This window comes from Oncorhynchus kisutch, linkage group LG23, assembly GCF_002021735.2.
Source record: "Oncorhynchus kisutch isolate 150728-3 linkage group LG23, Okis_V2, whole genome shotgun sequence".
Taxonomy (NCBI): domain Eukaryota; kingdom Metazoa; phylum Chordata; class Actinopteri; order Salmoniformes; family Salmonidae; genus Oncorhynchus; species Oncorhynchus kisutch.
This window is the reverse complement of record NC_034196.2, coordinates 32,305,121-32,327,926: the sequence shown is the minus strand read 5'-3', so window position 1 is coordinate 32,327,926 and position 22,806 is coordinate 32,305,121. Positions and strand designations below refer to the sequence as shown.

At 46.1% G+C, this 22,806-nt stretch overlaps 1 protein-coding gene across 1 annotated transcript in view; it reads left to right on the top strand.

The window, feature by feature from the left end:
* The window catches only part of LOC109868807 (F-BAR domain only protein 2), an 86,733-nt gene that overhangs the window by 54,770 nt on the left and 9,157 nt on the right, over positions 1 to 22,806 (top strand). Inside the window, 11 exon segments of the mRNA XM_031802417.1 lie at positions 116 to 153; positions 229 to 293; positions 490 to 662; positions 12,876 to 12,900; positions 13,565 to 13,612; positions 14,162 to 14,204; positions 14,373 to 14,470; positions 17,745 to 17,857; positions 18,533 to 18,665; positions 20,482 to 20,541; positions 21,147 to 21,258. Coding sequence (XP_031658277.1) covers positions 116 to 153; positions 229 to 293; positions 490 to 662; positions 12,876 to 12,900; positions 13,565 to 13,612; positions 14,162 to 14,204; positions 14,373 to 14,470; positions 17,745 to 17,857; positions 18,533 to 18,665; positions 20,482 to 20,541; positions 21,147 to 21,258 — 908 coding nt within the window.

Here is a 22,806-nt window from a genome sequence, read left to right as displayed (position 1 = left end):
TCTCTCTCTCTGTCTCTCTGTCTTTCCTGTCTCTCTGTCTCTGTCTCTCTCTCTGTCTTCTGTCTTCTTTTCTCTGTCTCTGTCTCCTCTGGGCTGTAGAACAATACCAATGGAGTTACCTCCTGGATACTCTGGCACCATAGACTTTCCAAAACGCTGTGAGTCTCACACACACAGCAGGAAATGCTTAAGTGCATTACTAAGTGATGCATTACTGTTGTGTTTGTTCTAGAATGTCCCCACGGTTGATGAAGATGGCTTCTGCATCAGACCGGAAAGACCGCAACCAAATGATATCCTTCCTCAATACTCCACACTTTAACACTGTTAAACCTTCCAACACTGTCTTCAAACTCTTCTTATCATTCCTTCATCTGCTGGGGTTGTAATGTCCTCTGTTGGCCTTGTTACATATTGCCATACTGTATAGCCACTGATCTGGCTTGGTGTTATAATCTGTTCTGCTTCCTTAATTCGTGATCCACATGCCCAAAGAGAACTCGTTCTATTCGTCGAGTGACTCGGAGGACGACGATGAACCCAGGAAGTTCCGTGTGGAAATCAAGCCGGTGGCGCCCAACAACAGGACGCAACAAAGCCGAGCCACCATCGACCAACTCAAGGCCTCCATTGGAAACATCAGCCTATCGCCACCAACCTCGGTACTTCAACTCCGTATGACTTCATTTGATAGAAACCTGTTGCTCCAAAATTCTGTCAGATTGCCAGAGATTCCAAACACACATTGGAGAGTAGACAGACACACAAACTGATCAATATAACAATCAATACTTCCTCACCTCCCACCTTGGTGAAGGAGTCCTTCACACTTGTATATTGGATACACACTTGGATAAGGTTCAAATCCTGTATCCTACAACATTAATATAGAAAGTTGCACATGCCTCACTACCGTTACCACAGAAATACATCTGTAAGCATGTAGAAAGAGATCAACGTTCTGATGTATTCTGTCTCTAAAGATGTTTCCTCCGTACACTTCAGCTACACCCATTCACTAACCTTAGTCTACCCTCTCTCTCTGTTTGTCTGAGGGGCAGTTCCCTGTCAGTCTGTCTGTCGCTTCTCTTCTCTAACACTAGAGGGCAGTAGTACATTGAATTTCCACTGTAAGATCTGGGAATGGTAGAGTCATAAAAGCCCTCTACCAGAATCATTAGACGGTATCATACATATTTGAACGTCATTTTTGCCTTATGTTCTTTTGCCTGTTTGAACCATTGTCTCAACTGTCTAAGATGAGTCACTGTGGACAGTAGGAGTGAGTGAGCTCATTCAGAAGGTTCAGTTGGGAGTTTTTCTTTAAAGATTGAAATCTCCATGCATGAGTCATAATTCAAACATCATTTTGTATTTGTTTTTCTGTGTTTGACCGGTCGGGTAAAAATGTATCACAAATAGTCTTCGGTTTTGGTCACTTGTTTTCTCTCTTGCTCTACTTGAACACAACGGTTGGCACAGGTGGAATGGCCTTGTCTCTAGGTTCTGAACCGTCTGTTTTAAAGCAGTGGTACCACTGCTGTACAACTAGTTGCATGGTGTTACAGTAGAGTCAGTAGTCAGACCCCACTTCACTCTGCTGTCATGTAATGGGATGAGATGGCATGCAGAGACTGACCTTTAGGCCTGGAGTTGACCTCTCCATTCAACACTGACTGACTGGCCATATCATCTCTAAATCTCTGAGCCGCGCTCTCTGTCTGCCTACTCAGGGTGGAAATAGCGCCTGCCATTAAACTTTAAAACAGTAGTGTGTGTGAGCAGTCCGTGTGCTGCTTCAGAAGGAGGTTGTGTGAGCGCCCCCATTTCAGCTAGAGGAGTCCTACCACTCTAAACGACTGTCACGGAATCTCTATCTTTTTCTCATTGACCCTCTCCCCCCCTCGGTCTACCATGCTCTCTCTATCTCTCTATTGGTATTTACTCTTGTTTTATTAGGGCATTTTGCTGCTGGGTTTGGACATTACTTGTATGTGATTCTTTATGGGGTTTTAGTCGACCATTACATTTGACAGTGTTTTAGAAATATTTTTTTCAGATATGTTTTAAATAAGCTAATTTTTTTGTTTTAAATGGAATGAATCAAACTTTGGCGAGAATTCCTACGTTTATGGAGAATTTCTTTGTTATTTTTGAAGCATTAAGAAGTTTCTTGAGGAAACACATTCTCTGGCTTTTCCAAGGCCTGACATTCGGATTTGGTTCATTACAAATGAGTTTTTGCTCGAAAGCAGGACTTAACATTTCAAATATTTTCAAACAGCAGCAACCTCTACTGTTTCTTTTTTTTCTGTTGGACGTTCACCTAAGTACCGGAATATTCCCTCTGTTTTAGTTTATTGCTCCTCCTTCAAATCTGAAGTATTTTCTTTCCACCTTAATATTGACAGAAATGTTCTGCGCTAAATGTTCTCTAGTTAAAAGATCTAGGTGATAATGAACGTTGCATCAGTTTCTTGCCATTTTGTCTTTTCTCCTTATCAGTTCCCTTCTGTGCTGTTTGTTCCTTTATTGAAACAGCAGTAGAAGATGGAATGGTTTGTGTGTGTGTGGAGATCTGTAGTGGTTGTGGAGATCTGTAGTGTGTGTGGAGATCTGTAGTGTGTGTGGAGATCTGTAGTGGTGTGTGTGGAGATCTGTAGTGTGGTGTGGTGAGATCTGTAGTGTGTGTGTGGGAGATCTGTGTGTGTGTGTGGAGATCTGTAGTGTGTGTGTGGAGATCTGTAGTGTGTGTGTGGAGATCTGTAGTGTGTGTGTGGAGATCTGTAGTGTGTGTGTGTGGAGATCTGTAGTGTGTGTGTGTGGAGATCTGTAGTGTGTGTGTGTGGAGATCTGTAGTGTGTGTGTGTGTGGAGATCTGTAGTGTGTGTGTGGAGATCTGTAGTGTGTGTGTGTGTGGAGATCTGTAGTGTGTGTGTGTGTGGAGATCTGTAGTGTGTGTGTGTGTGGAGATCTGTAGTGTGTGTGTGTGTGGAGATCTGTAGTGTGTGTGTGTGGAGATCTGTAGTGTGTGTGTGTGTGGAGATCTGTAGTGTGTGTGTGTGTGTGTGTGTGTGTGTGGAGATCTGTAGTATGTGTGGAGATCTGTAGTGTGTGTGTGTGTGTGGAGATCTGTAGTGTGTGTGTATGTGTGGAGATCTGTAGTGTGTGTGTATGTGTGGAGATCTGTAGTGTGTGTGTATGTGTGGAGATCTGTAGTGTGTGTGTGTGGAGATCTGTAGTGTGTGTGTGTGTGTGTGTGGAGATCTGTAGTGTGTGTGTGTGTGTGTGTGTGTGGAGATCTGTAGTGTGTGTGTGTGGAGATCTGTAGTGTGTGTGTGTGTGGAGATCTGTAGTGTGTGTGTGTGTGGAGATCTGTAGTGTGTGTGTGGAGATCTGTAGTGTGTGTGTGTGGTTGTGTGTGTGGAGATCTGTAGTGTGTGTGTGTGTGGAGATCTGTAGTGTGTGTGTGTGTGGAGATCTGTAGTGTGTGTGTGTGTGTGTGTGGAGATCTGTAGTGTGTGTGTGTGGAGATCTGTAGTGTGTGTGTGTGTGGAGATCTGTAGTGTGTGTGTGTGTGGAGATCTGTAGTGTGTGTGTGTGTGGAGATCTGTAGTGTGTGTGTGTGGAGATCTGTAGTGTGTGTGTGTGGAGATCTGTAGTGTGTGTGTGGAGATCTGTAGTGTGTGTGTGTGTGGAGATCTGTAGTGTGTGTGTGTGTGTGTGTGGAGATCTGTAGTTGTGTGTGTGTGTGTGTGTGGAGATCTGTAGTGTGTGTGTGGAGATCTGTAGTGTGTGTGTGTGTGTGGAGATCTGTAGTGTGTGTGTGTGTGTGGAGATCTGTAGTGTGTGTGTGTGTGTGGAGATCTGTAGTGTGTGTGTGGAGATCTGTAGTGTGTGTGTGTGTGTGGAGATCTGTAGTGTGTGTGTGTGTGTGTGTGGAGATCTGTAGTGTGTGTGGAGATCTGTAGTGTGTGTGTGTGTGTGTGTGGAGATCTGTAGTGTGTGTGTGTGTGTGTGGAGATCTGTAGTGTGTGTGTGTGGAGATCTGTAGTGTGTGTGTGTGGAGATCTGTAGTGTGTGTGTGTGGAGATCTGTAGTGTGTGTGTGTGGAGATCTGTAGTTGTGTGTGTGTGTGTGTGTGTGGAGATCTGTAGTGTGTGTGTGTGTGGAGATCTGTAGTGTGTGTGTGTGTGTGGAGATCTGTAGTGTGTGTGTGTGTGGAGATCTGTAGTGTGTGTGTGTGTGTGTGTGTGTGGAGATCTGTAGTGTGTGTGTGTGTGTGGAGATCTGTAGTGTGTGTGTGTGTGTGGAGATCTGTAGTGTGTGTGTGTGTGTGTGGAGATCTGTAGTGTGTGTGTGGAGATCTGTAGTGTGTGTGTGTGTGTGGAGATCTGTAGTGTGTGTGTGTGTGTGTGGAGATCTGTAGTGTGTGTGGAGATCTGTAGTGTGTGTGTGTGTGTGTGGAGATCTGTAGTGTGTGTGTGTGTGTGTGGAGATCTGTAGTGTGTGTGTGTGGAGATCTGTAGTGTGTGTGTGTGGAGATCTGTAGTGTGTGTGTGTGGAGATCTGTAGTGTGTGTGTGTGGAGATCTGTAGTGTGTGTGTGCGTGTGTGGAGATCTGTAGTGTGTGTGTGCGTGTGTGGAGATCTGTAGTGTGTGTGTGCGTGTGTGGAGATCTGTAGTGTGTGTGTGCGTGTGTGGAGATCTGTAGTGTGTGTGTGGAGATCTGTAGTGTGTGTGTGTGTGTGGAGATCTGTAGTGTGTGTGTGTGTGTGGAGATCTGTAGTGTGTGTGTGTGGAGATCTGTAGTGTGTGTGTGTGCAGATCTGTAGTGTGTGTGTGTGTGTGGAGATCTGTAGTGTGCATGTGTGGAGATCTGTAGTGTGTGCATGTGTGGAGATCTGTAGTGTGTGCATGTGTGGAGATCTGTAGTGTGTGTGGAGATCTGTAGTGTGTGTGTGGAGATCTGTAGTGTGTGCATGTGTGGAGATCTGTAGTGTGTGCATGTGTGGAGATCTGTAGTGTGTGCATGTGTGGAGATCTGTAGTGTGTGTGGAGATCTGTAGTGTGTGTGTGGAGATCTGTAGTGTGTGTGTGGAGATCTGTAGTGTGTGTGGAGATCTGTAGTGTGTGTGTGGAGATCTGTAGTGTGTGTGGAGATCTGTAGTGTGTGTGGAGATCTGTAGTGTGTGTGGAGATCTGTAGTGTGTGTGGAGATCTGTAGTGTGTGTGTGTGTGGAGATCTGTAGTGTGTGTGTGTGGAGATCTGTAGTGTGTGTGGAGATCTGTAGTGTGTGTGGAGATCTGTAGTGTGTGTGGAGATCTGTAGTGTGTGTGGAGATCTGTAGTGTGTGTGTGTGTGGAGATCTGTAGTGTGTGTGTGTGTGGAGATCTGTAGTGTGTGTGTGTGTGGAGATCTGTAGTGTGTGTGTGTGTGGAGATCTGTAGTGTGTGTGTGTGTGGAGATCTGTAGTGTGTGTGTGTGTGTGTGTGGAGATCTGTAGTGTGTGTGTGTGTGTGTGTGGAGATCTGTAGTGTGTGTGTGTGTGTGTGTGGAGATCTGTAGTGTGTGTGTGTGTGTGTGGAGATCTGTAGTGTGTGTGTGTGTGGAGATCTGTAGTGTGTGTGTGTGTGGAGATCTGTAGTGTGGGTGTGTGGAGATCTGTAGTGTGTGTGTGTGTGTGGAGATCTGTAGTGTGTGTGTGTGTGTGTGTGTGGAGATCTGTAGTGTGTGTGTGTGTGGAGATCTGTTGTGTGTGTGTGTGGAGATCTGTAGTGTGTGTGTGTGGAGATCTGTAGTGTGTGTGTGTGTGTGTGTGGAGATCTGTAGTGTGTGTGTGTGGAGATCTGTAGTGTGTGTGTGTGTGTGTGTGTGGAGATCTGTAGTGTGTGTGTGTGTGTGTGGAGATCTGTAGTGTGTGTGGAGATCTGTAGTGTGTGTGTGTGTGGAGATCTGTAGTGTGTGTGTGTGTGGAGATCTGTAGTGTGTGTGTGTGGAGATCTGTAGTGTGTGTGTGTGTGGAGATCTGTAGTGTGTGTGTGTGTGTGTGTGGAGATCTGTAGTGTGTGTGTGTGTGTGTGGAGATCTGTAGTGTGTGTGTGTGTGTGTGTGGAGATCTGTAGTGTGTGTGTGTGTGGAGATCTGTAGTGTGTGTGTGTGTGGAGATCTGTAGTGTGTGTGTGTGGAGATCTGTAGTGTGTGTGTGTGTGTGTGTGTGTGGAGATCTGTAGTGTGTGTGTGTGTGGAGATCTGTTGTGTGTGTGTGTGGAGATCTGTAGTGTGTGTGTGTGGAGATCTGTAGTGTGTGTGTGTGTGTGTGTGGAGATCTGTAGTGTGTGTGTGTGTGTGTGTGTGGAGATCTGTAGTGTGTGTGTGTGGAGATCTGTAGTGTGTGTGTGTGTGTGTGTGTGGAGATCTGTAGTGTGTGTGTGTGTGTGGAGATCTGTAGTGTGTGTGGAGATCTGTAGTGTGTGTGTGTGTGGAGATCTGTAGTGTGTGTGTGTGTGTGTGTGTGGAGATCTGTAGTGTGTGTGGAGATCTGTAGTGTGTGTGTGTGGAGATCTGTAGTGTGTGTGTGTGGAGATCTGTAGTGTGTGTGTGGAGATCTGTAGTGTGTGTGTGTGTGTGTGTGTGTGGAGATCTGTAGTGTGTGTGTGTGTGTGTGTGTGGAGATCTGTAGTGTGTGTGTGGAGATCTGTAGTGTGTGTGTGTGTGTGTGTGTGGAGATCTGTAGTGTGTGTGTGGAGATCTGTAGTGTGTGTGTGTGTGGAGATCTGTAGTGTGTGTGTGTGTGGAGATCTGTAGTGTGTGTGTGTGTGTGGAGATCTGTAGTGTGTGTGTGCATGTGTGGAGATCTGTAGTGTGTGTGTGCATGTGTGGAGATCTGTAGTGTGTGTGTGTGTGGAGATCTGTAGTGTGTGTGGGTGTGTGTGGAGATCTGTAGTGTGTGTGTGTGGAGATCTGTAGTGTGTGTGTGTGTGGAGATCTGTAGTGTGTGTGTGTGTGGAGATCTGTAGTGTGTGTGTGTGTGGAGATCTGTAGTGTGTGTGTGTGTGGAGATCTGTAGTGTGTGTGGAGATCTGTAGTGTGTGTGGAGATCTGTAGTGTGTGTGGAGATCTGTAGTGTGTGTGTGGAGATCTGTAGTGTGTGTGTGGAGATCTGTAGTGTGTGTGTGTGTGTGGAGATCTGTAGTGTGTGTGTGTGTGTGGATCTGTAGTGTGTGTGTGTGTGTGGAGATCTGTAGTGTGTGTGTGTGTGTGGAGATCTGTAGTGTGTGTGTGTGTGTGTGGAGATCTGTAGTGTGTGTGTGTGTGTGTGTGGAGATCTGTAGTGTGTGTGTGCGTGTGTGGAGATCTGTAGTGTGTGTGCGTGTGTGGAGATCTGTAGTGTGTGTATGTGTGGAGATCTGTAGTGTGTGTGTGTGGAGATCTGTAGTGTGTGTGTGTGTGTGGGGGTGTGTGTGTGTGGAGATCTGTAGTGTGTGTGTGTGTGTGTGTGTGGAGATCTGTAGTGTGTGTGTGTGTGGAGATCTGTAGTGTGTGTGTGTGGAGATCTGTAGTGTGTGTGTGTGTGGAGATCTGTAGTGTGTGTGTGTGTGTGTGCAGATCTGTAGTGTGTGTGTGTGTGTGTGTGTGTGTGGAGATCTGTAGTGTGTGTGTGTGTGTGGAGATCTGTAGTGTGTGTGTGTGTGTGGAGATCTGTAGTGTGTGTGGAGATCTGTAGTGTGTGTGGAGATCTGTAGTGTGTGTGGAGATCTGTAGTGTGTGTGTGTGTGTGTGTGTGTGTGTGGAGATCTGTAGTGTGTGTGTGTGCAGATCTGTAGTGTGTGTGTGTGCAGATCTGTAGTGTGTGTGTGTGTGTGTGTGGAGATCTGTAGTGTGTGTGTGGAGATCTGTAGTGTGTGTGTGTGTGGAGATCTGTAGTGTGTGTGGAGATCTGTAGTGTGTGTGGAGATCTGTAGTGTGTGTGGAGATCTGTAGTGTGTGTGTGTGTGTGTGGAGATCTGTAGTGTGTGTGTGTGTGTGTGGAGATCTGTAGTGTGTGTGTGGAGATCTGTAGTGTGTGTGGAGGTCTGTAGTGTGTGTGTGTGTGGAGATCTGTTGTGTGTGTGTGTGTGTGTGTGTGTGTGGAGATCTGTAGTGTGTGTGTGTGGAGATCTGTAGTGTGTGGAGATCTGTAGTGTGTGCATGTGTGGAGATCTGTAGTGTGTGCATGTGTGGAGATCTGTAGTGTGTGGAGATCTGTAGTGTGTGTATGTGTGGAGATCTGTAGTGTGTGTGGAGATCTGTAGTGTGTGTGTGTGGAGATCTGTAGTGTGTGTGTGTGGAGATCTGTAGTGTGTGTGTGGAGATCTGTAGTGTGTGTGTGGAGATCTGTAGTGTGTGTGTGTGTGGAGATCTGTAGTGTGTGTGTGGAGATCTGTAGTGTGTGTGTGTGGAGATCTGTAGTGTGTGTGTGTGTGTGTGTGGAGATCTGTAGTGTGTGTGTGTGTGTGTGTGTGTGGAGATCTGTAGTGTGTGTGTGTGTGTGTGTGGAGATCTGTAGTGTGTGTGTGTGTGTGTGTGTGTGGAGATCTGTAGTGTGTGTGTGTGTGTGGAGATCTGTAGTGTGTGTGTGTGTGGAGATCTGTAGTGTGTGTGGAGATCTGTAGTGTGTGTGTGTGGAGATCTGTAGTGTGTGTGTGTGTGTGTGTGGAGATCTGTAGTGTGTGTGTGTGGAGATCTGTAGTGTGTGTGTGGAGATCTGTAGTGTGTGTGGAGATCTGTAGTGTGTGTGTGTGTGTGTGTGGAGATCTGTAGTGTGTGTGTGTGGAGATCTGTAGTGTGTGTGTGTGTGTGTGTGTGGAGATCTGTAGTGTGTGTGTGTGGAGATCTGTAGTGTGTGTGTGTGGAGATCTGTAGTGTGTGTGTGTGTGGAGATCTGTAGTGTGTGTGGAGATCTGTAGTGTGTGTGTGTGTGGAGATCTGTAGTGTGTGTGTGTGTGTGTGGAGATCTGTAGTGTGTGTGTGTGTGTGGAGATCTGTAGTGTGTGTGTGTGGAGATCTGTAGTGTGTGTGTGTGTGTGTGTGGAGATCTGTAGTGTGTGTGGAGATCTGTAGTGTGTGTGGAGATCTGTAGTGTGTGTGTGTGTGTGTGTGTGTGGAGATCTGTAGTGTGTGTGTGTGTGGAGATCTGTAGTGTGTGTGTGTGTGGAGATCTGTAGTGTGTGCATGTGTGGAGATCTGTAGTGTGTGCATGTGTGGAGATCTGTAGTGTGTGCATGTGTGGAGATCTGTAGTGTGTGCATGTGTGGAGATCTGTAGTGTGTGTATGTGTGGAGATCTGTAGTGTGTGTGTGTGGAGATCTGTAGTGTGTGTGTGTGTGTGTGGAGATCTGTAGTGTGTGTGTGTGTGGAGATCTGTAGTGTGTGTGTGTGTGTGTGGAGATCTGTAGTGTGTGTGGAGATCTGTAGTGTGTGTGTGGAGATCTGTAGTGTGTGTGTGTGTGTGGAGATCTGTAGTGTGTGTGTGTGTGTGGAGATCTGTAGTGTGTGTGTGGAGATCTGTAGTGTGTGTGTGTGTGTGTGGAGATCTGTAGTGTGTGTGTGGAGATCTGTAGTGTGTGTGTGTGGAGATCTGTAGTGTGTGTGTGTGTGTGTGGAGATCTGTAGTGTGTGTGGAGATCTGTAGTGTGTGGTGGAGATCTGTTAGTGTGTGTGTGTGTGTGGAGATCTGTAGTGTGTGTGTGGGATCTGTAGTGTGTGTGTGGGAGATCTGTAGTGTGTGTGTGTGGAGATCTGTAGTGTGTGTGTGTGTGTGTGGAGATCTGTAGTGTGTGGTGTGGAGATCTGTAGTGTGTGTGTGGAGATCTGTAGTGTGTGGAGATCTGTAGTGTGTGTATGTGTGGAGATATGTAGTGTGTGTGTGTGTGGAGATCTGTAGTGTGGTGGGGTTGTAGGGTGTGGAGATCTGTAGTGTGTGTGTGTGGACATCTGTAGGTGTGTGTGTGGAGATCTGTAGTGTGGTGTGTGTGTGGAGATCTGTAGTGTGTGTGTGTGTGGAGATCTGTAGTGTGTGTGTGTGTGGAGATCTGTAGTGTTGTGTGTGTGGAGATCTGTTAGTGTGTGTGTGTGTGGAGATCTGTAGTGTGTGTGTGTGTGTGAGATCTGTATGTGTGGTGTGTGGAGATCTGTAGTGTGTGTGGAGATCTGTAGTGTGTGTGGAGATCTGTAGTGTGTGTGTGTGTGTGGAGATCTGTTGTGTGTGTGTGTGTGGAGATCTGTTGTGTGTGTGTGTGTGTGGAGATCTGTAGTGTGTGTGTGTGTGGGTGGAGATCTTGTAGTGTGTGTGTGTGTGTGTGGAGATCTGTAGTGTGTGTGTGTGTGTGGAGATCTGTAGTGTGTGTGTGTGTGTGTGGAGATCTGTAGTGTGTGTGTGTGTGTGTGTGTGGAGATCTGTAGTGTGTGTGTGTGTGTGTGTGTGTGATCTGTAGTGTGTGGTGTGATGTGTGTGGTGTGTGTGTGTGGGAGATCTGTAGTGTGTGTGTGTGTGTGGGAGATCTGTAGTGTGTGTGTGTGTGTTGGGGAGATCTGTAGTGTGTGTGTGGAGATCTGTAGTGTGTGTGTGTGTGTGTGTGGAGATCTGTAGTGTGTGTGTGGAGATCTGTAGTGTGTGTGTGTGTGTGTGTGTGTGTGTGTGTGTGGAGATCTGTAGTGTGTGTGTGTGTGTGTGTGTGGAGATCTGTAGTGTGTGTGTGTGTGGAGATCTGTAGTGTGTGTGTGTGTGGAGATCTGTAGTGTGTGTGTGGAGATCTGTAGTGTGTGTGTGTGTGGAGATCTGTAGTGTGTGTGTGTGTGGAGATCTGTAGTGTGTGTGTGGAGATCTGTAGTGTGTGTGTGTGTGTGTGGAGATCTGTAGTGTGTGTGGAGATCTGTAGTGTGTGTGTGGAGATCTGTAGTGTGTGTGTGTGGAGATCTGTAGTGTGTGGAGATCTGTAGTGTGTGTGTGTGTGTGGAGATCTGTAGTGTGTGTGTGTGTGTGTGTGTGGAGATCTGTAGTGTGTGTGTGTGTGTGTGTGGAGATCTGTAGTGTGTGTGTGTGTGGAGATCTGTAGTGTGTGTGTGTGTGGAGATCTGTAGTGTGTGTGTGTGTGGAGATCTGTAGTGTGTGTGTGGAGATCTGTAGTGTGTGTGTGTGTGGAGATCTGTAGTGTGTGTGTGGAGATCTGTAGTGTGTGTGTGTGTGTGGAGATCTGTAGTGTGTGTGGAGATCTGTAGTGTGTGTGTGTGTGTGGAGATCTGTAGTGTGTGTGTGTGGAGATCTGTAGTGTGTGGAGATCTGTAGTGTGTGTGGAGATCTGTAGTGTGTGTGTGTGGAGATCTGTAGTGTGTGTGTGTGTGTGGAGATCTGTAGTGTGTGTGTGTGTGTGTGTGGAGATCTGTAGTGTGTGTGTGGAGATCTGTATTGTTGTGTGTGTGTGTGTGTGTGTGTGTGTGTGGAGATCTGTAGTGTGTGTGTGTGTGGAGATCTGTAGTGTTGTGTGTGTGTGTGTGTGTGTGTGTGGCGGGCTACAGCCGTAATTGAACCCATTTGTTGCTTAGTGCCTGTGGGACTAAACCCAGGCCTCACGGCGCTCTGACGCTTCAGCTGCCTCCCTCTAAACCCCTTCTGTTCCTCTCCTTCTTTCTCCCTCTCCTTTTTCAGTGTGTCAATAAAAGGCTTTATTGGAATTGATGGTCTTTGTTTCCATTGGGTCACACAGAAGTACATCAGATCTTCTGTTGGTTGCCTCTGTTAGTGTTTGAATATCTCTCTCCCTCTCCTCTCTCTCTCATACCTGATTGATGGCAGTGCGGGGTTAGATACTGTGTCCTGTCTGTTCTGTGCAGCTGCATTTTTCACCCTAGGTTTAATGTCTGGTATGTGTCTGAGAAGCTTAATCCTGTGATTTACTGTCTCTTTAAAATTGATGTGGAAAAAGCCTCTCCTTAGGGAATAGTTAATAATACGCTTTTCAACATTTCCATGTATCAATTCTATTTTAGTTCGGGACAGTTTTTTGGTATTGTGAGTACCGTACCCCACCTGATAAATATTGCCTGTATTGTGAGTACCGTACCCCACCTGATAAATATCGCCTGTATTGTGAGTACCGTACCCCACCTGATAAATATCGCCTGTATTGTGAGTACCGTACCCCACCTGATAAATATCGCCTGTATTGTGAGTACCGTACCCCACCTGATAAATATCGCCTGTATTGTGAGTACCGTACCCCACCTGATAAATATCGCCTGTATTGTGAGTACCGTACCCCACCTGATAAATATCGCCTGTATTGTGAGTACCGTACCCCACCTGATAAATATCGCCTGTATTGTGAGTACCGTACCCCACCTGATAAATATCGCCTGTATTGTGAGTACCGTACCCCACCTGATAAATATCGCCTGTATTGTGAGTACCGTACCCCACCTGATAAATATCACCTGTATTGTACATATCTCTGTTTTTAGAAAGTGTTATTCAGGAAGTAAGTTATTACACAAGTGTTGATTCTGAAAGAGTAACACATTGAGGAACGTTGAGCTGTCATCTTAAATAGGTGTAGTTCGAGATACTGTGTAGAGGCAGAAGTGAATTGACCCTGCACTACTGAAGATTGGTTCCATCTTGGACCTATGCCAAATCACCTACTGTCTGTTATAATAAAGGCATCCAAGTACTGACAAGAACATTTTACTTCAAATGTACTTTTCTCTGATCTTCATTTAGTCTTTGTACAGTAAAGTATGTTTTGGGATTGTTAGTCTTTTTTTGTGGAGGATGAGGGCTGAAGTTCTGTGTGTCTTATCCTATCTGTAGTTAATGAATGTGTGTTTCTATTCTCAGGGTCAGATGCGAAGGAACCAATCCAGTGAGTATTTATTTGACACCCCCTCCCCCACCTCTCCTCCTCCTCTGTTTGATGGCTGCGACCATTTTTGACTTTTTAACTTCATTTTTCTTGCCTCGGGTCGTTCTTAAAGAAAATAAAAAATCCTAGCAACCTCGCCAAAACCAACATATCCCCAGCTAAAGTAAAGTTTTTTTATATGTGTGTATTTGAGGGGACTCCTGTTCCTCCTCTAACCTATGAGTAAGATTGATTGCTTAATTGCTTGTTTTTATTTTGCATGTCAGAAAGTATATTTTTCCTCCTGAGTTTTTGGCTACAATTTGTATGTTTTGCTGTGTTTTGATTTTCTGCTCGAACAAATGAATTAGTTGTCTATAAAGGAATGCAACAAGTCACGTAACTGTCTCAAACTGTGAACTATTAGTGGATGTTAGCAAGTAAACCATGAAGAAATAAATATATCACAAATATATTAAGTAGCATTATACACAGTTTAAATAACATCACTTTATTATCCTTTGATATTCATATTACCATCATATCAAGTTATAGTTTTAAAGTATTTTATCAATTTGATAGAGCAAAGACTGATAATGCAACTTTTTGATAGAGTTTAAGGCTGATACTATGTATATTTGGTAGAGTTAAGAGATTCATAGCCATGTGTTTTAAACATGCTCAGGGCTGTCAGGAATGCATTCCCACTCAGCGATAGGCTCTCAGGTGCTAGGTGAGTACTATACGTACCTCTCTAGTCAGTCTGCCCCCCCCCCCCCAAACCACCACCACACCCATCAAACATGCCATGCCAAGTAGACCTCTACACCCCCACCTCAGCTCCCCTCCACCCTGTGGTTAATACTGTACTCTACAGCTAAAGCTAACACAAACGAACATGCTAGCTAATAAAGCAGTGCTTAAAAACAATGATCTTCAGCATTTAACAAAGCTTTTCTAACACTATCTGTTTGCCACAGTCGCAAGGAGCTCCGTAGTTTCATGTAGATCTGAAAATAAAATGGGTTATATTTGGGACCAATCGAGGAATGTCTTGCTGGGTGGGGAACCTCTGCTACTGTACAAATAACACATTAACACACTAGTGTGAGCCACACAGAGAGCACTGCAGCCCTATCCTGTAGCATGGGCTCTCTTGCTCCCTACAGTGTGTGTTTAAACACCTGTCTGGGTGGGGGGGGGTATGGGACAGGGTGTTCCCTCCACCTATGTAACCTTGCTGAGGTTAAGGTTGTTATTTGTATGTTCTCTTCTCAACCAGGTGATGAGTTGGGAAAGGCCAGGATGTCAACATATTTCAATGAGTAAGTACAGGATAAAGATTCTCCTAACTATTACAGATACAAATTGGCTGAGAAACACTTGATACACACACTTGATTGCCCTACTCTCACTGTTTAGTAATTGCTCTCATTTCCACATCACTTTCTCCCCCTTTCTCTATCCATCCTTCCTCTCTCTCGCTCTCTCAGCAGTAGACCTGCTCTCAATAATGACCTTCTCTCACTGGATCCATTCGGCCCCGCCCCCACCCTAAGAGGCTCCTCCTCCTCAGTGTCCTCATCAACAGGTAAGCCCCGCCCTTCAAGCGTAACAGTGTTTCAATGTATTCCTATGGGTGGCTGGGTGAGGTCGGTGCCGACCATGATGGGGTTCTGTCTGGATAATTTGAACTCTCTTTATAAATGGCTTTGGTTTTCACTATTACCTCAAACTACTACTGATACAGACATGACCCCACATAGTTAAATAAAGGTTAAATGCTATTCAAATGATAAAGAGCCCCACATGCAGGCCAGGTAGTCCCCTGCACAGCTCCTACTGTACACATTGACACCAGAAGAAATAGTATTTTATTACATTGAGACACTAATCACGTAAGTCTATTTTATATCCGTGGGAATAGTTTGGAACAGATTTCCTAAATCAAACCCATTTTTTGCAGAATTCATGGTGATTTTACTGTTTACTTATTTTTTTGCGGGCTGGTTTTGGGTGCTCACTCCCAACCTAAACAGAACGTGTCTGTGTCACTGAACATGTTTTGTTTGTGTGTTTATTGTTGATATGACTTTCTAATAGGTCATGTAACCTGTAACCTTTTTGCTTATTTTTTTGCAAGTTTGACATCAAGTGTCGTGTGGAGGTTTTGCCCATTTATTTTATTTTATTTTATTTACAGTTTTGTTATTCAATTAACTGTCTTTTAAGCTTTGTTCTTTTATTTGATGAAGAATTATTGTTACAGGGGGCTTTATTTGCATTTGTAAGTACACGTGTGTTTAGTTTATTTTTCATTTCCTTTACATCCCTCTTTCTCTCGTTCACACTGTCCTGCCTCTCACTCCAGTACAGATATGTGACAGGATGGTTTCAGTACCAGTGTTTATGTACTGTGGAGTCTCTGTGTGGAGTCTCTGTGTGGAGTCTCTGTGTGGAGTCTCTGTGTGTGTCTGTGTGTGACTGACTGTGTGTTGAAATAGTTACGTTAGCACTGACCCATTGCCTGGGCTAATCGTAATCCACACTTAATTGGCACCTAGTTTGGGTCAGAGGGTTGGCGATAAGGCCTATTGGCATGTATGTTGTCAAACACGATCTCGTTATTGTCAAAAAATCTGTGTAAAGTCCCCTGGTTAGGATACTGTGATGACTCTGAAGTCCTTTAAAGACCTGTTTAAGCTCTCTGTGTAAAACACAGGCATTACCAGCCATTTAATACACACAACACATTAATCTGGCCCTGACTGAACTGCAAACATACATCTGCTTCGGAGTCAGTCATTTGGCAAGCCTGAAAGAGATGATTAGGCTCTAGTTTTATTTGATTATGTAGGGCTTTCTGACTTTGTTCTTTTGCAGCTAGTTATTTTAGCCTATCTCTGTGTGTTAACCCTCCTTTCTCCCCCTTTCCCCCCGCCTCCTCCTCCAGACATCGACTCTCTTTTCCTCTCCATTCCTCTATGTCCTCTCCACATTAACGAGTCCCCTGTGTTTCTGCCAGGGGAGGCAGGTAAAATGTTTGCCCTAGCTGCACCCATTTACACCAGTGTTTTCTGTGCGGTTGCGCTGTACTGAATCAGTGTCCAACTATCTAACCTCACTGACAAAAAGCCTTAACATTCATCCAATGTCTTATCCAGTTGCTTGTTGGTGTTTGGTGATTCTTTTTCTCCAATGTTTGCGCCAATTGTCTCCAATCCACTCTTTTATTGTAGGATTTCAGTGATGGACTGGTAGTTGTAGTTGTGTATACTTTGTTCAACCAATCCAATGAGGAAGATGGATAACTGAATTAGTGTTGGATTGAGAGCCCTGCCTAGATAAGCTGAGAGCGCTGTGTGGCTCTGCGTGTCTGCGTGGTGTGAGGACCTAACACTCCAAGTCAGAGTAGCTGTAATCCTCTAACACTATTTATTACCAGTTAAGACTGAAACATTCATTCCTGTCACAGCCCGACACTCGCATTGTCTAATGTTGCTCAGAGATTGCATAGGATTGCAGTTCACAGTGAACTGTGCCTACACCTGGCTGTTCCATAGATGGAAACTAGTTTAATTATAGTAATCTGTAGATGGGCATCCCCAAGCCTTGTTCTTTGAGTGAAAAAAAAAGTACTACTTTGTTCAGTATAATGCAACAGAAATCATTATATGACGTAGGAATGTAAAGATGTTTGCATGAGGATCTTTGTAAATGTTAGCTAGTATGGTTCCTCCTTACTCTGTGGTATAGGTTCATCACTCTGCCCTGCCCTGGACTATCATGTGCCATCAACAGATGAGGGGGTGTTACAGCAGGAGTTCTCCTCTCCCCCACTGGCAGACGTCCTGCAGCAGGCCAAAGGAGAGGTCACCCCTCTACCTTCCACCACCACTACTACTACCACCACTACTACTACCACCACTACCACCACCACCTTCTCTCCATGGAACTCACCAGCTGACCCCTTTCTGGCCCTGAAGCCCATCCCAGCCCGTGCCCAGAGGACCCCCATCACCTGGCAGGATGAGCCCATAGAACCAACCCCAGGCCCAGACCCAACCAGCGTGCCTCAGGGAGAGAACCAGTCTGCCTTTACCAGGTCCCAGAGCCACTGGATCGATGTCAACCACGACTTTGTGCCAGTCCGACGCCAGCAGAGCTGCTGTCCGGGTACAGGTCCGGTCAACCGCGACCGGACCCAGTCTAACCCTCCTACCGGCAGGCCTCAGTCTTGCCGGTCCATCTGTTTCTTCTCTGATGACCCCGCTGATCCCTATAATAAGATGGCGCTGAGCAGTGGGGTTGTGGAGGTCAGCACCTCCTCTGTCCCTGAGGTGTTTTCAGCACTGACAGTGGGGATGGTGGCAGCAGCAGCAGCAGCTAGCCAGGCACACAATGGTAACCTCTAGCATGGCATAAACTGTAGTGGTGTCAAGTCCTGCCTTTGCCATTGTTCTCTTTTGTACTACTTTTTAAAACCATTTTTTTCAGTTTCCAGCTTTTATAACTATTTTATTTCAACCTTATTTACAATATGTTTGGTTGAATAATGTATTTTTTTTATTTAATGTGTGTGTTTTTGTTTTGAGGGGCATATGCTTGTCTGCCTTAGAGAATTGTTAACACCGTTTTGTGAGTGATCGGAATTTTGTTCTGTATTTTATGATTCAGAATTTGTGCATGTCTTGACTTCTGTGTTTGCATGGTTTTGCATTACTTGGAGTGACTCAGTGATGTTTAAAAAGTAAAAAATGCACTGAACCTGTTAAGAATTGTATCAGAAGTATATTACATATAGTGCAGCATGTTTTACCCTGAATTCTTAGTCCTTTCCTTTTTGTCCCCCCTCCTCCCTGCAGTGCCTGCCCTGGCCAGACCCACTACCCCTCAAACTGGGGCCATGGTGGCTCCTCCACGACCCTCTTCCAGACCCAAACTACCCACAGGAAAACTCACAGGAATCAATGAAATTGTGAGTACCTGCCCAGTATCAATCTCAATTCAGAGTACCTGCCCAGTGTCAATCTCCGCCGGAGTACCTGCCCAGTGTCAATCTCCGCCGGAGTACCTGCCCAGTGTCAATCTCCGCCGGAGTACCTTCCCAGTGTCAATCTCCGCCGGAGTACCTGCCCAGTGTCAATCTCCGCCGGAGTACCTGCCCAGTGTCAATCTCCGCCGGAGTACCTGCCCAGTGTCAATCTCCGCCGGAGTACCTGCCCAGTGTCAATCTCCGCCGGAGTACCTGCCCAGTGTCAATCTCCGCCGGAGTACCTGCCCAGTGTCAATCTCCGCCGGAGTACCTGCCCAGTGTCAATCTCCGCCGGAGTACCTGCCCAGTGTCAATCTCCGCCGGAGTACCTGCCCAGTGTCAATCTCCGCCGGAGTACCTGCCCAGTGTCAATCTCCGCCGGAGTACCTGCCCAGTGTCAATCTCAACTATCTGATAGAGAATCTGCAGTATCTTCACTAGACTTAGAGAACCTAAACTGTGGGCATCAGAGTATTGATTTGTGGAACCATTCTCTATCGATTCATGATAATGGACTACATGTATTTTTTTGCTCTTGTTATTTACACTGTATGGGGTTAATTAGTGGAATCCAGTACCATTGGTTGATTTCTGGGTTTGTGCTGTCTAACCAACCAGGTGCGGCCGTTCAGCCCGACCAAGACGTTGTCCAACGCCAGTCCTCCTCCGGCTGCGCCCCTGGCCCGGGCAGAGAGCTCCTCCTCCCTGTCCTCCACTGCCTCTCTCAGTGCCTCCAATACACCCACAGTGGGTAAGGATTAAGAACATAACCAAGCTCCATCACCTCCTCTCTCTACGTTCTACTCTTCACTTCTCCTCTTTACAGTCTTCTTCTCTCCATTCCCCTCTTCTCCTTTCACCCCCTCCCCTCTCCCTCAATTCATATTTCTTTACTACTTCCTCTCATCCCTCTCCTCCCTCTCGTATTCCCTTTCCTCTCCTCCCTCTCGTATTCCCTTTCCTCTCCTCCCTCTCGTATTCCCTTTCCTCTCCTCCCTCTCGTATTCCCTTTCCTCTCCTCCTTCCTCTTTTATATAGTCCCTCTCCTCCTTCCTCTTTTATATAGTCCCTCTCCTCCTTCCTCTTTTATATAGTCCCTCCACTCTCACCTAACCTAAACCCACTTCTTGTCTTTAAACCTTATTGGGTTTCTCTCCTTCCCTCACTCCCCTCCTCCTCACAGGGCCTGAGCGTATCTTCCGTCCCTCCCTCTCCTCTCCGGAACCAGAGTTCCTCCTTTCTCCCTGTCCTCTGTTTCTCCTCAGCCAAAGTGAGTCTCCTCTCTTCCTCCTTCTCCCTCTACTGCAGTGGTTCCTAACCAGGGGTACTAGGACCTGGGGGTACTTGGTCTATCCACAGGGGTACTAGGACCCCTGGGGGTACTTGGTCTATCAACAAGGGTACTAGGACCCCTGGGGGTACTTGGTCTATCCACAAGGGTACTAGGACCAGGGGGTACTTGGTCTATCCACAGGGGTACTAGGACCTGGGGGTACTTGGTCTATCCACAGGGGTACTAGGACCCCTGGGGGTACTTGGTCTATCAACAAGGGTACTAGGACCCCTGGGGGTACTTGGTCTATCCACAAGGGTACTAGGACCAGGGGGTACTTGGTCTATCCACAGGGGTACTAGGACCCCTGGGGGTACTTGGTCTATCCACAAGGGTACTAGGACCCTTTGGGGGTACTTGGTCTATCCACAAGGGTACTAGGACCCCTGGGGGTACTTGGTCTATCCACAAGGGTACTAGGACCCCTGGGGGTACTTGGTCTATCCACAGGGGTACTAGGACCAGGGGGTACTTGGTCTATCCACAGGGGTACTAGGACCCCTGGGGGTACTTGGTCTATCCACAGGGGTACTAAGACCCCTGGGGGTACTTGGTCTATCCACAGGGGTACTTGAGAAGACCAATTAGACCATAGGCCTACTGTTAAAATGCACAAAGGGGTACTTCAGGGGAACTCCGTGTAGAGGATAGGTGCAGTGAAATGTGCAGTTTTGCAGGGTCATCTATAGTAGTACAGTGCCACTGGAGCAGGGTTAAGTGCCTTGCTCAATGGCACATCAACAGATTTTTCACCTTGACAGCTCGGGTATTTGAACCAGCAACTTTTCGGCTACTTGCCCAACGCTCTAACCGCTAGGCTACCTGCCACCCAGTGGGAACCACTGCTCTACTGTTCTGTCACTCTGTGAAGCCTACTACACAGTGTGTCTTTAGGGTTTCTCACCATTCTAATCTCACACAAATGCTCACATTCACACACAGGTGTTTTGATTGAGAGCCCATTACCTTGTACCATCTCACCTGCCCAGTACCATCTCACCTGCCCAGTACCATCAATCTCACCTCATCTCACCTGCCCAGTACCATCAATCTCACCTCATCTCACCTGCCCAGTACCATCAATCTCACCTCATCTCACCTGCCCAGTACCATCAATCTCACCTCATCTCACCTGCCCAGTACCATCAATCTCACCTGCCCAGTACCATCAATCTCACCGCTTTCTGTGACTTTTTGGTTTCTTTCCTATTATTCTTTCGTTGGGCCTTTAAAGAGGATGATGGTTTCATCGGGAAGCTGCCCACCTTTGAGAAGTGCTGTGAAACGCCTGCAGGTAGGGCGTGTGGTCAATCAGCCCGGACACGCGCCTATTTGTGACACACTAACAACGGCCACTCAGATTTGCTGTGTGCTCGCCAATGTCTGCCTGCTCATGAAAAAGATATCTTGTTAAAGTGTCTCTGTCAGCGTAATCAACATAATAACGAGTTCAGCATGGTCGTGTTCTGTTGAATAACAAATAACATGTTTGAAGGTAGGAAGTTCATTCCAGTATTTAACTTTCTTAGATCCCTAACAGTTATTCATTCAAGTGATGAATGGTAACCTGACTTAGTAATACCTCCTCTTTTATTCAATCTAAATGTAATTCCTAGACAGGTATGATTATTTTTGCATGTAATGCCTTGGATATTTTGAAATGGAATTGTTCATTATGTTCTTCGTAATGACTGACCTTATTTGGTAACTTAACTGTGTGATGCTTTTGATGTTGAATTGAATTGAAATGTACTCTTCAGTAATAATAACAGTACACTCATTCCATCTTGTTTGGTCTTACTCTCTCTTCCTCTCAACCTGTCCCGCTCCCCCTTTACCTCCCTCTCTCTCTACCTCACTCCATTTCTCCACCCCCCCTTCATTCCCTCCCTCTCTCAGGGACGTCTCGCGGTCCCAGCCCAGTGACCCTGGCGTCCCAGGATGCCTTGCCCATTGCTGTGGCCTTCACAGAGTCTGTTAATGCCTACTTCAAAGGAGCTGATCCCGCTAAGTGAGTCTCACATGACCACCTACAGCTCAGAGAGCTGGCCCCAGCCTGGGTCTGACACACACTGCACGCAAGCCAACACACACCTCACACGTACACTACCAGTCAACATTTTGGACACACCTACTCATTCAAGTTTTTCTTCTGTTTTCTACATTGTAGAATAATAGTGAAGACGTCAAAACCATTAAATAACACATATGGCATCATGTGGGAGCCAAAAAAAGTGTTAAACTAATCAAAATATATTTGAGATTCTTCAGAGTAGCCACCTTTTGCCTTGATGACAGCTTTGCACACTCTTGGCATTCTCTCAACCAGCTTCACCTGGAATGTTTTTCCAACAGTCTTGAAGGAGTTCCCACATATGCTGAGCACTTGTTGGCTGCTTTTCCTTCACTGCATTCCAACTCATCCCAAACCATATCAATTGAGGTCAGTGATTGTGGAGGCCAGGTCATCTGATGCAGCACTCCATCACTCTCCTTCTTGGTCAAATAGCCCTCACACAGCCTGGAGGTGTGTGTTTGGTCATTGTCCTGTTGAAAAACAAATGAACTAAGCTCAAACCAGATGGGATGGTGTGTGCCTTGAATGATGTGTGCCTTGGGATGATTTAAGTGTGCCTTGAATTCTAAATAAATCACAGACAGTGTCACCAGCAAAGCACCATCACACCTCCTTCTCCATGCTTCACGGTGGGAACCACATGTGCGGTGGGAACCACATGTGCGGTGGGAACCACATGTGCGGTTGGAACCACATGTGCGGTTGGAACCACATGTGCGGTTGGAACCACATGTGCGGTTGGAACCACATGTGCGGTTGGAACCACATGTGCGGTTGGAACCACATGTGCGGTTGGAACCACATGTGCGGTTGGAACCACATGTGCGGTTGGAACCACATGTGCGGTTGGAACCACATGTGCGGTTGGAACCACATGGTCTCTTTGCAGCAATTTGACCATGAAGGCCTGATTCCTGCAGTCTCCTCTGAACAGTTGATGATGAGATGTGTCTGTTACTTGAACTCTGTGAAGCATTTATTTGGGCTGCAATCTGAGGCTGGTAAATCTAATGAACTTATCCTCTGCAGCAGAGGTAACTCTGGGTCTTCTTTACCTGTGGCGGTACTCATTAGAGCCAGTTTCATGGTTGTTGCGACTGCATTGACTGACCTTCATGTCTTAAAGTAATGGACTGGCATTTCGATTTTCTTATTTGAGCTGTTCTTGCCATAATATGGACTTGGTCTTTTACTAAATAGGGCTCTCTTCTGTATACCACCACTACCCTTTCACAACACAACTGATTTGGCTCAAACGCATTGAGGAAATAAATTCCACAAATTAACTTTTAACAAGGGACACCCGTTAATTTGTTGAGAGAATGCCAAGAGGGTTCAAAGCTGTCAAGGCAAAGGGTTGATTATTTTTTTGGTTACATGATTTCATATGTGTTATTTCATAGTTTTGATGTCTTCACTATTATTCTACAATGTAGAAAATAGTAAGAAATAAAGAAAAACCCTGGAATGAGGAGGTGTGTC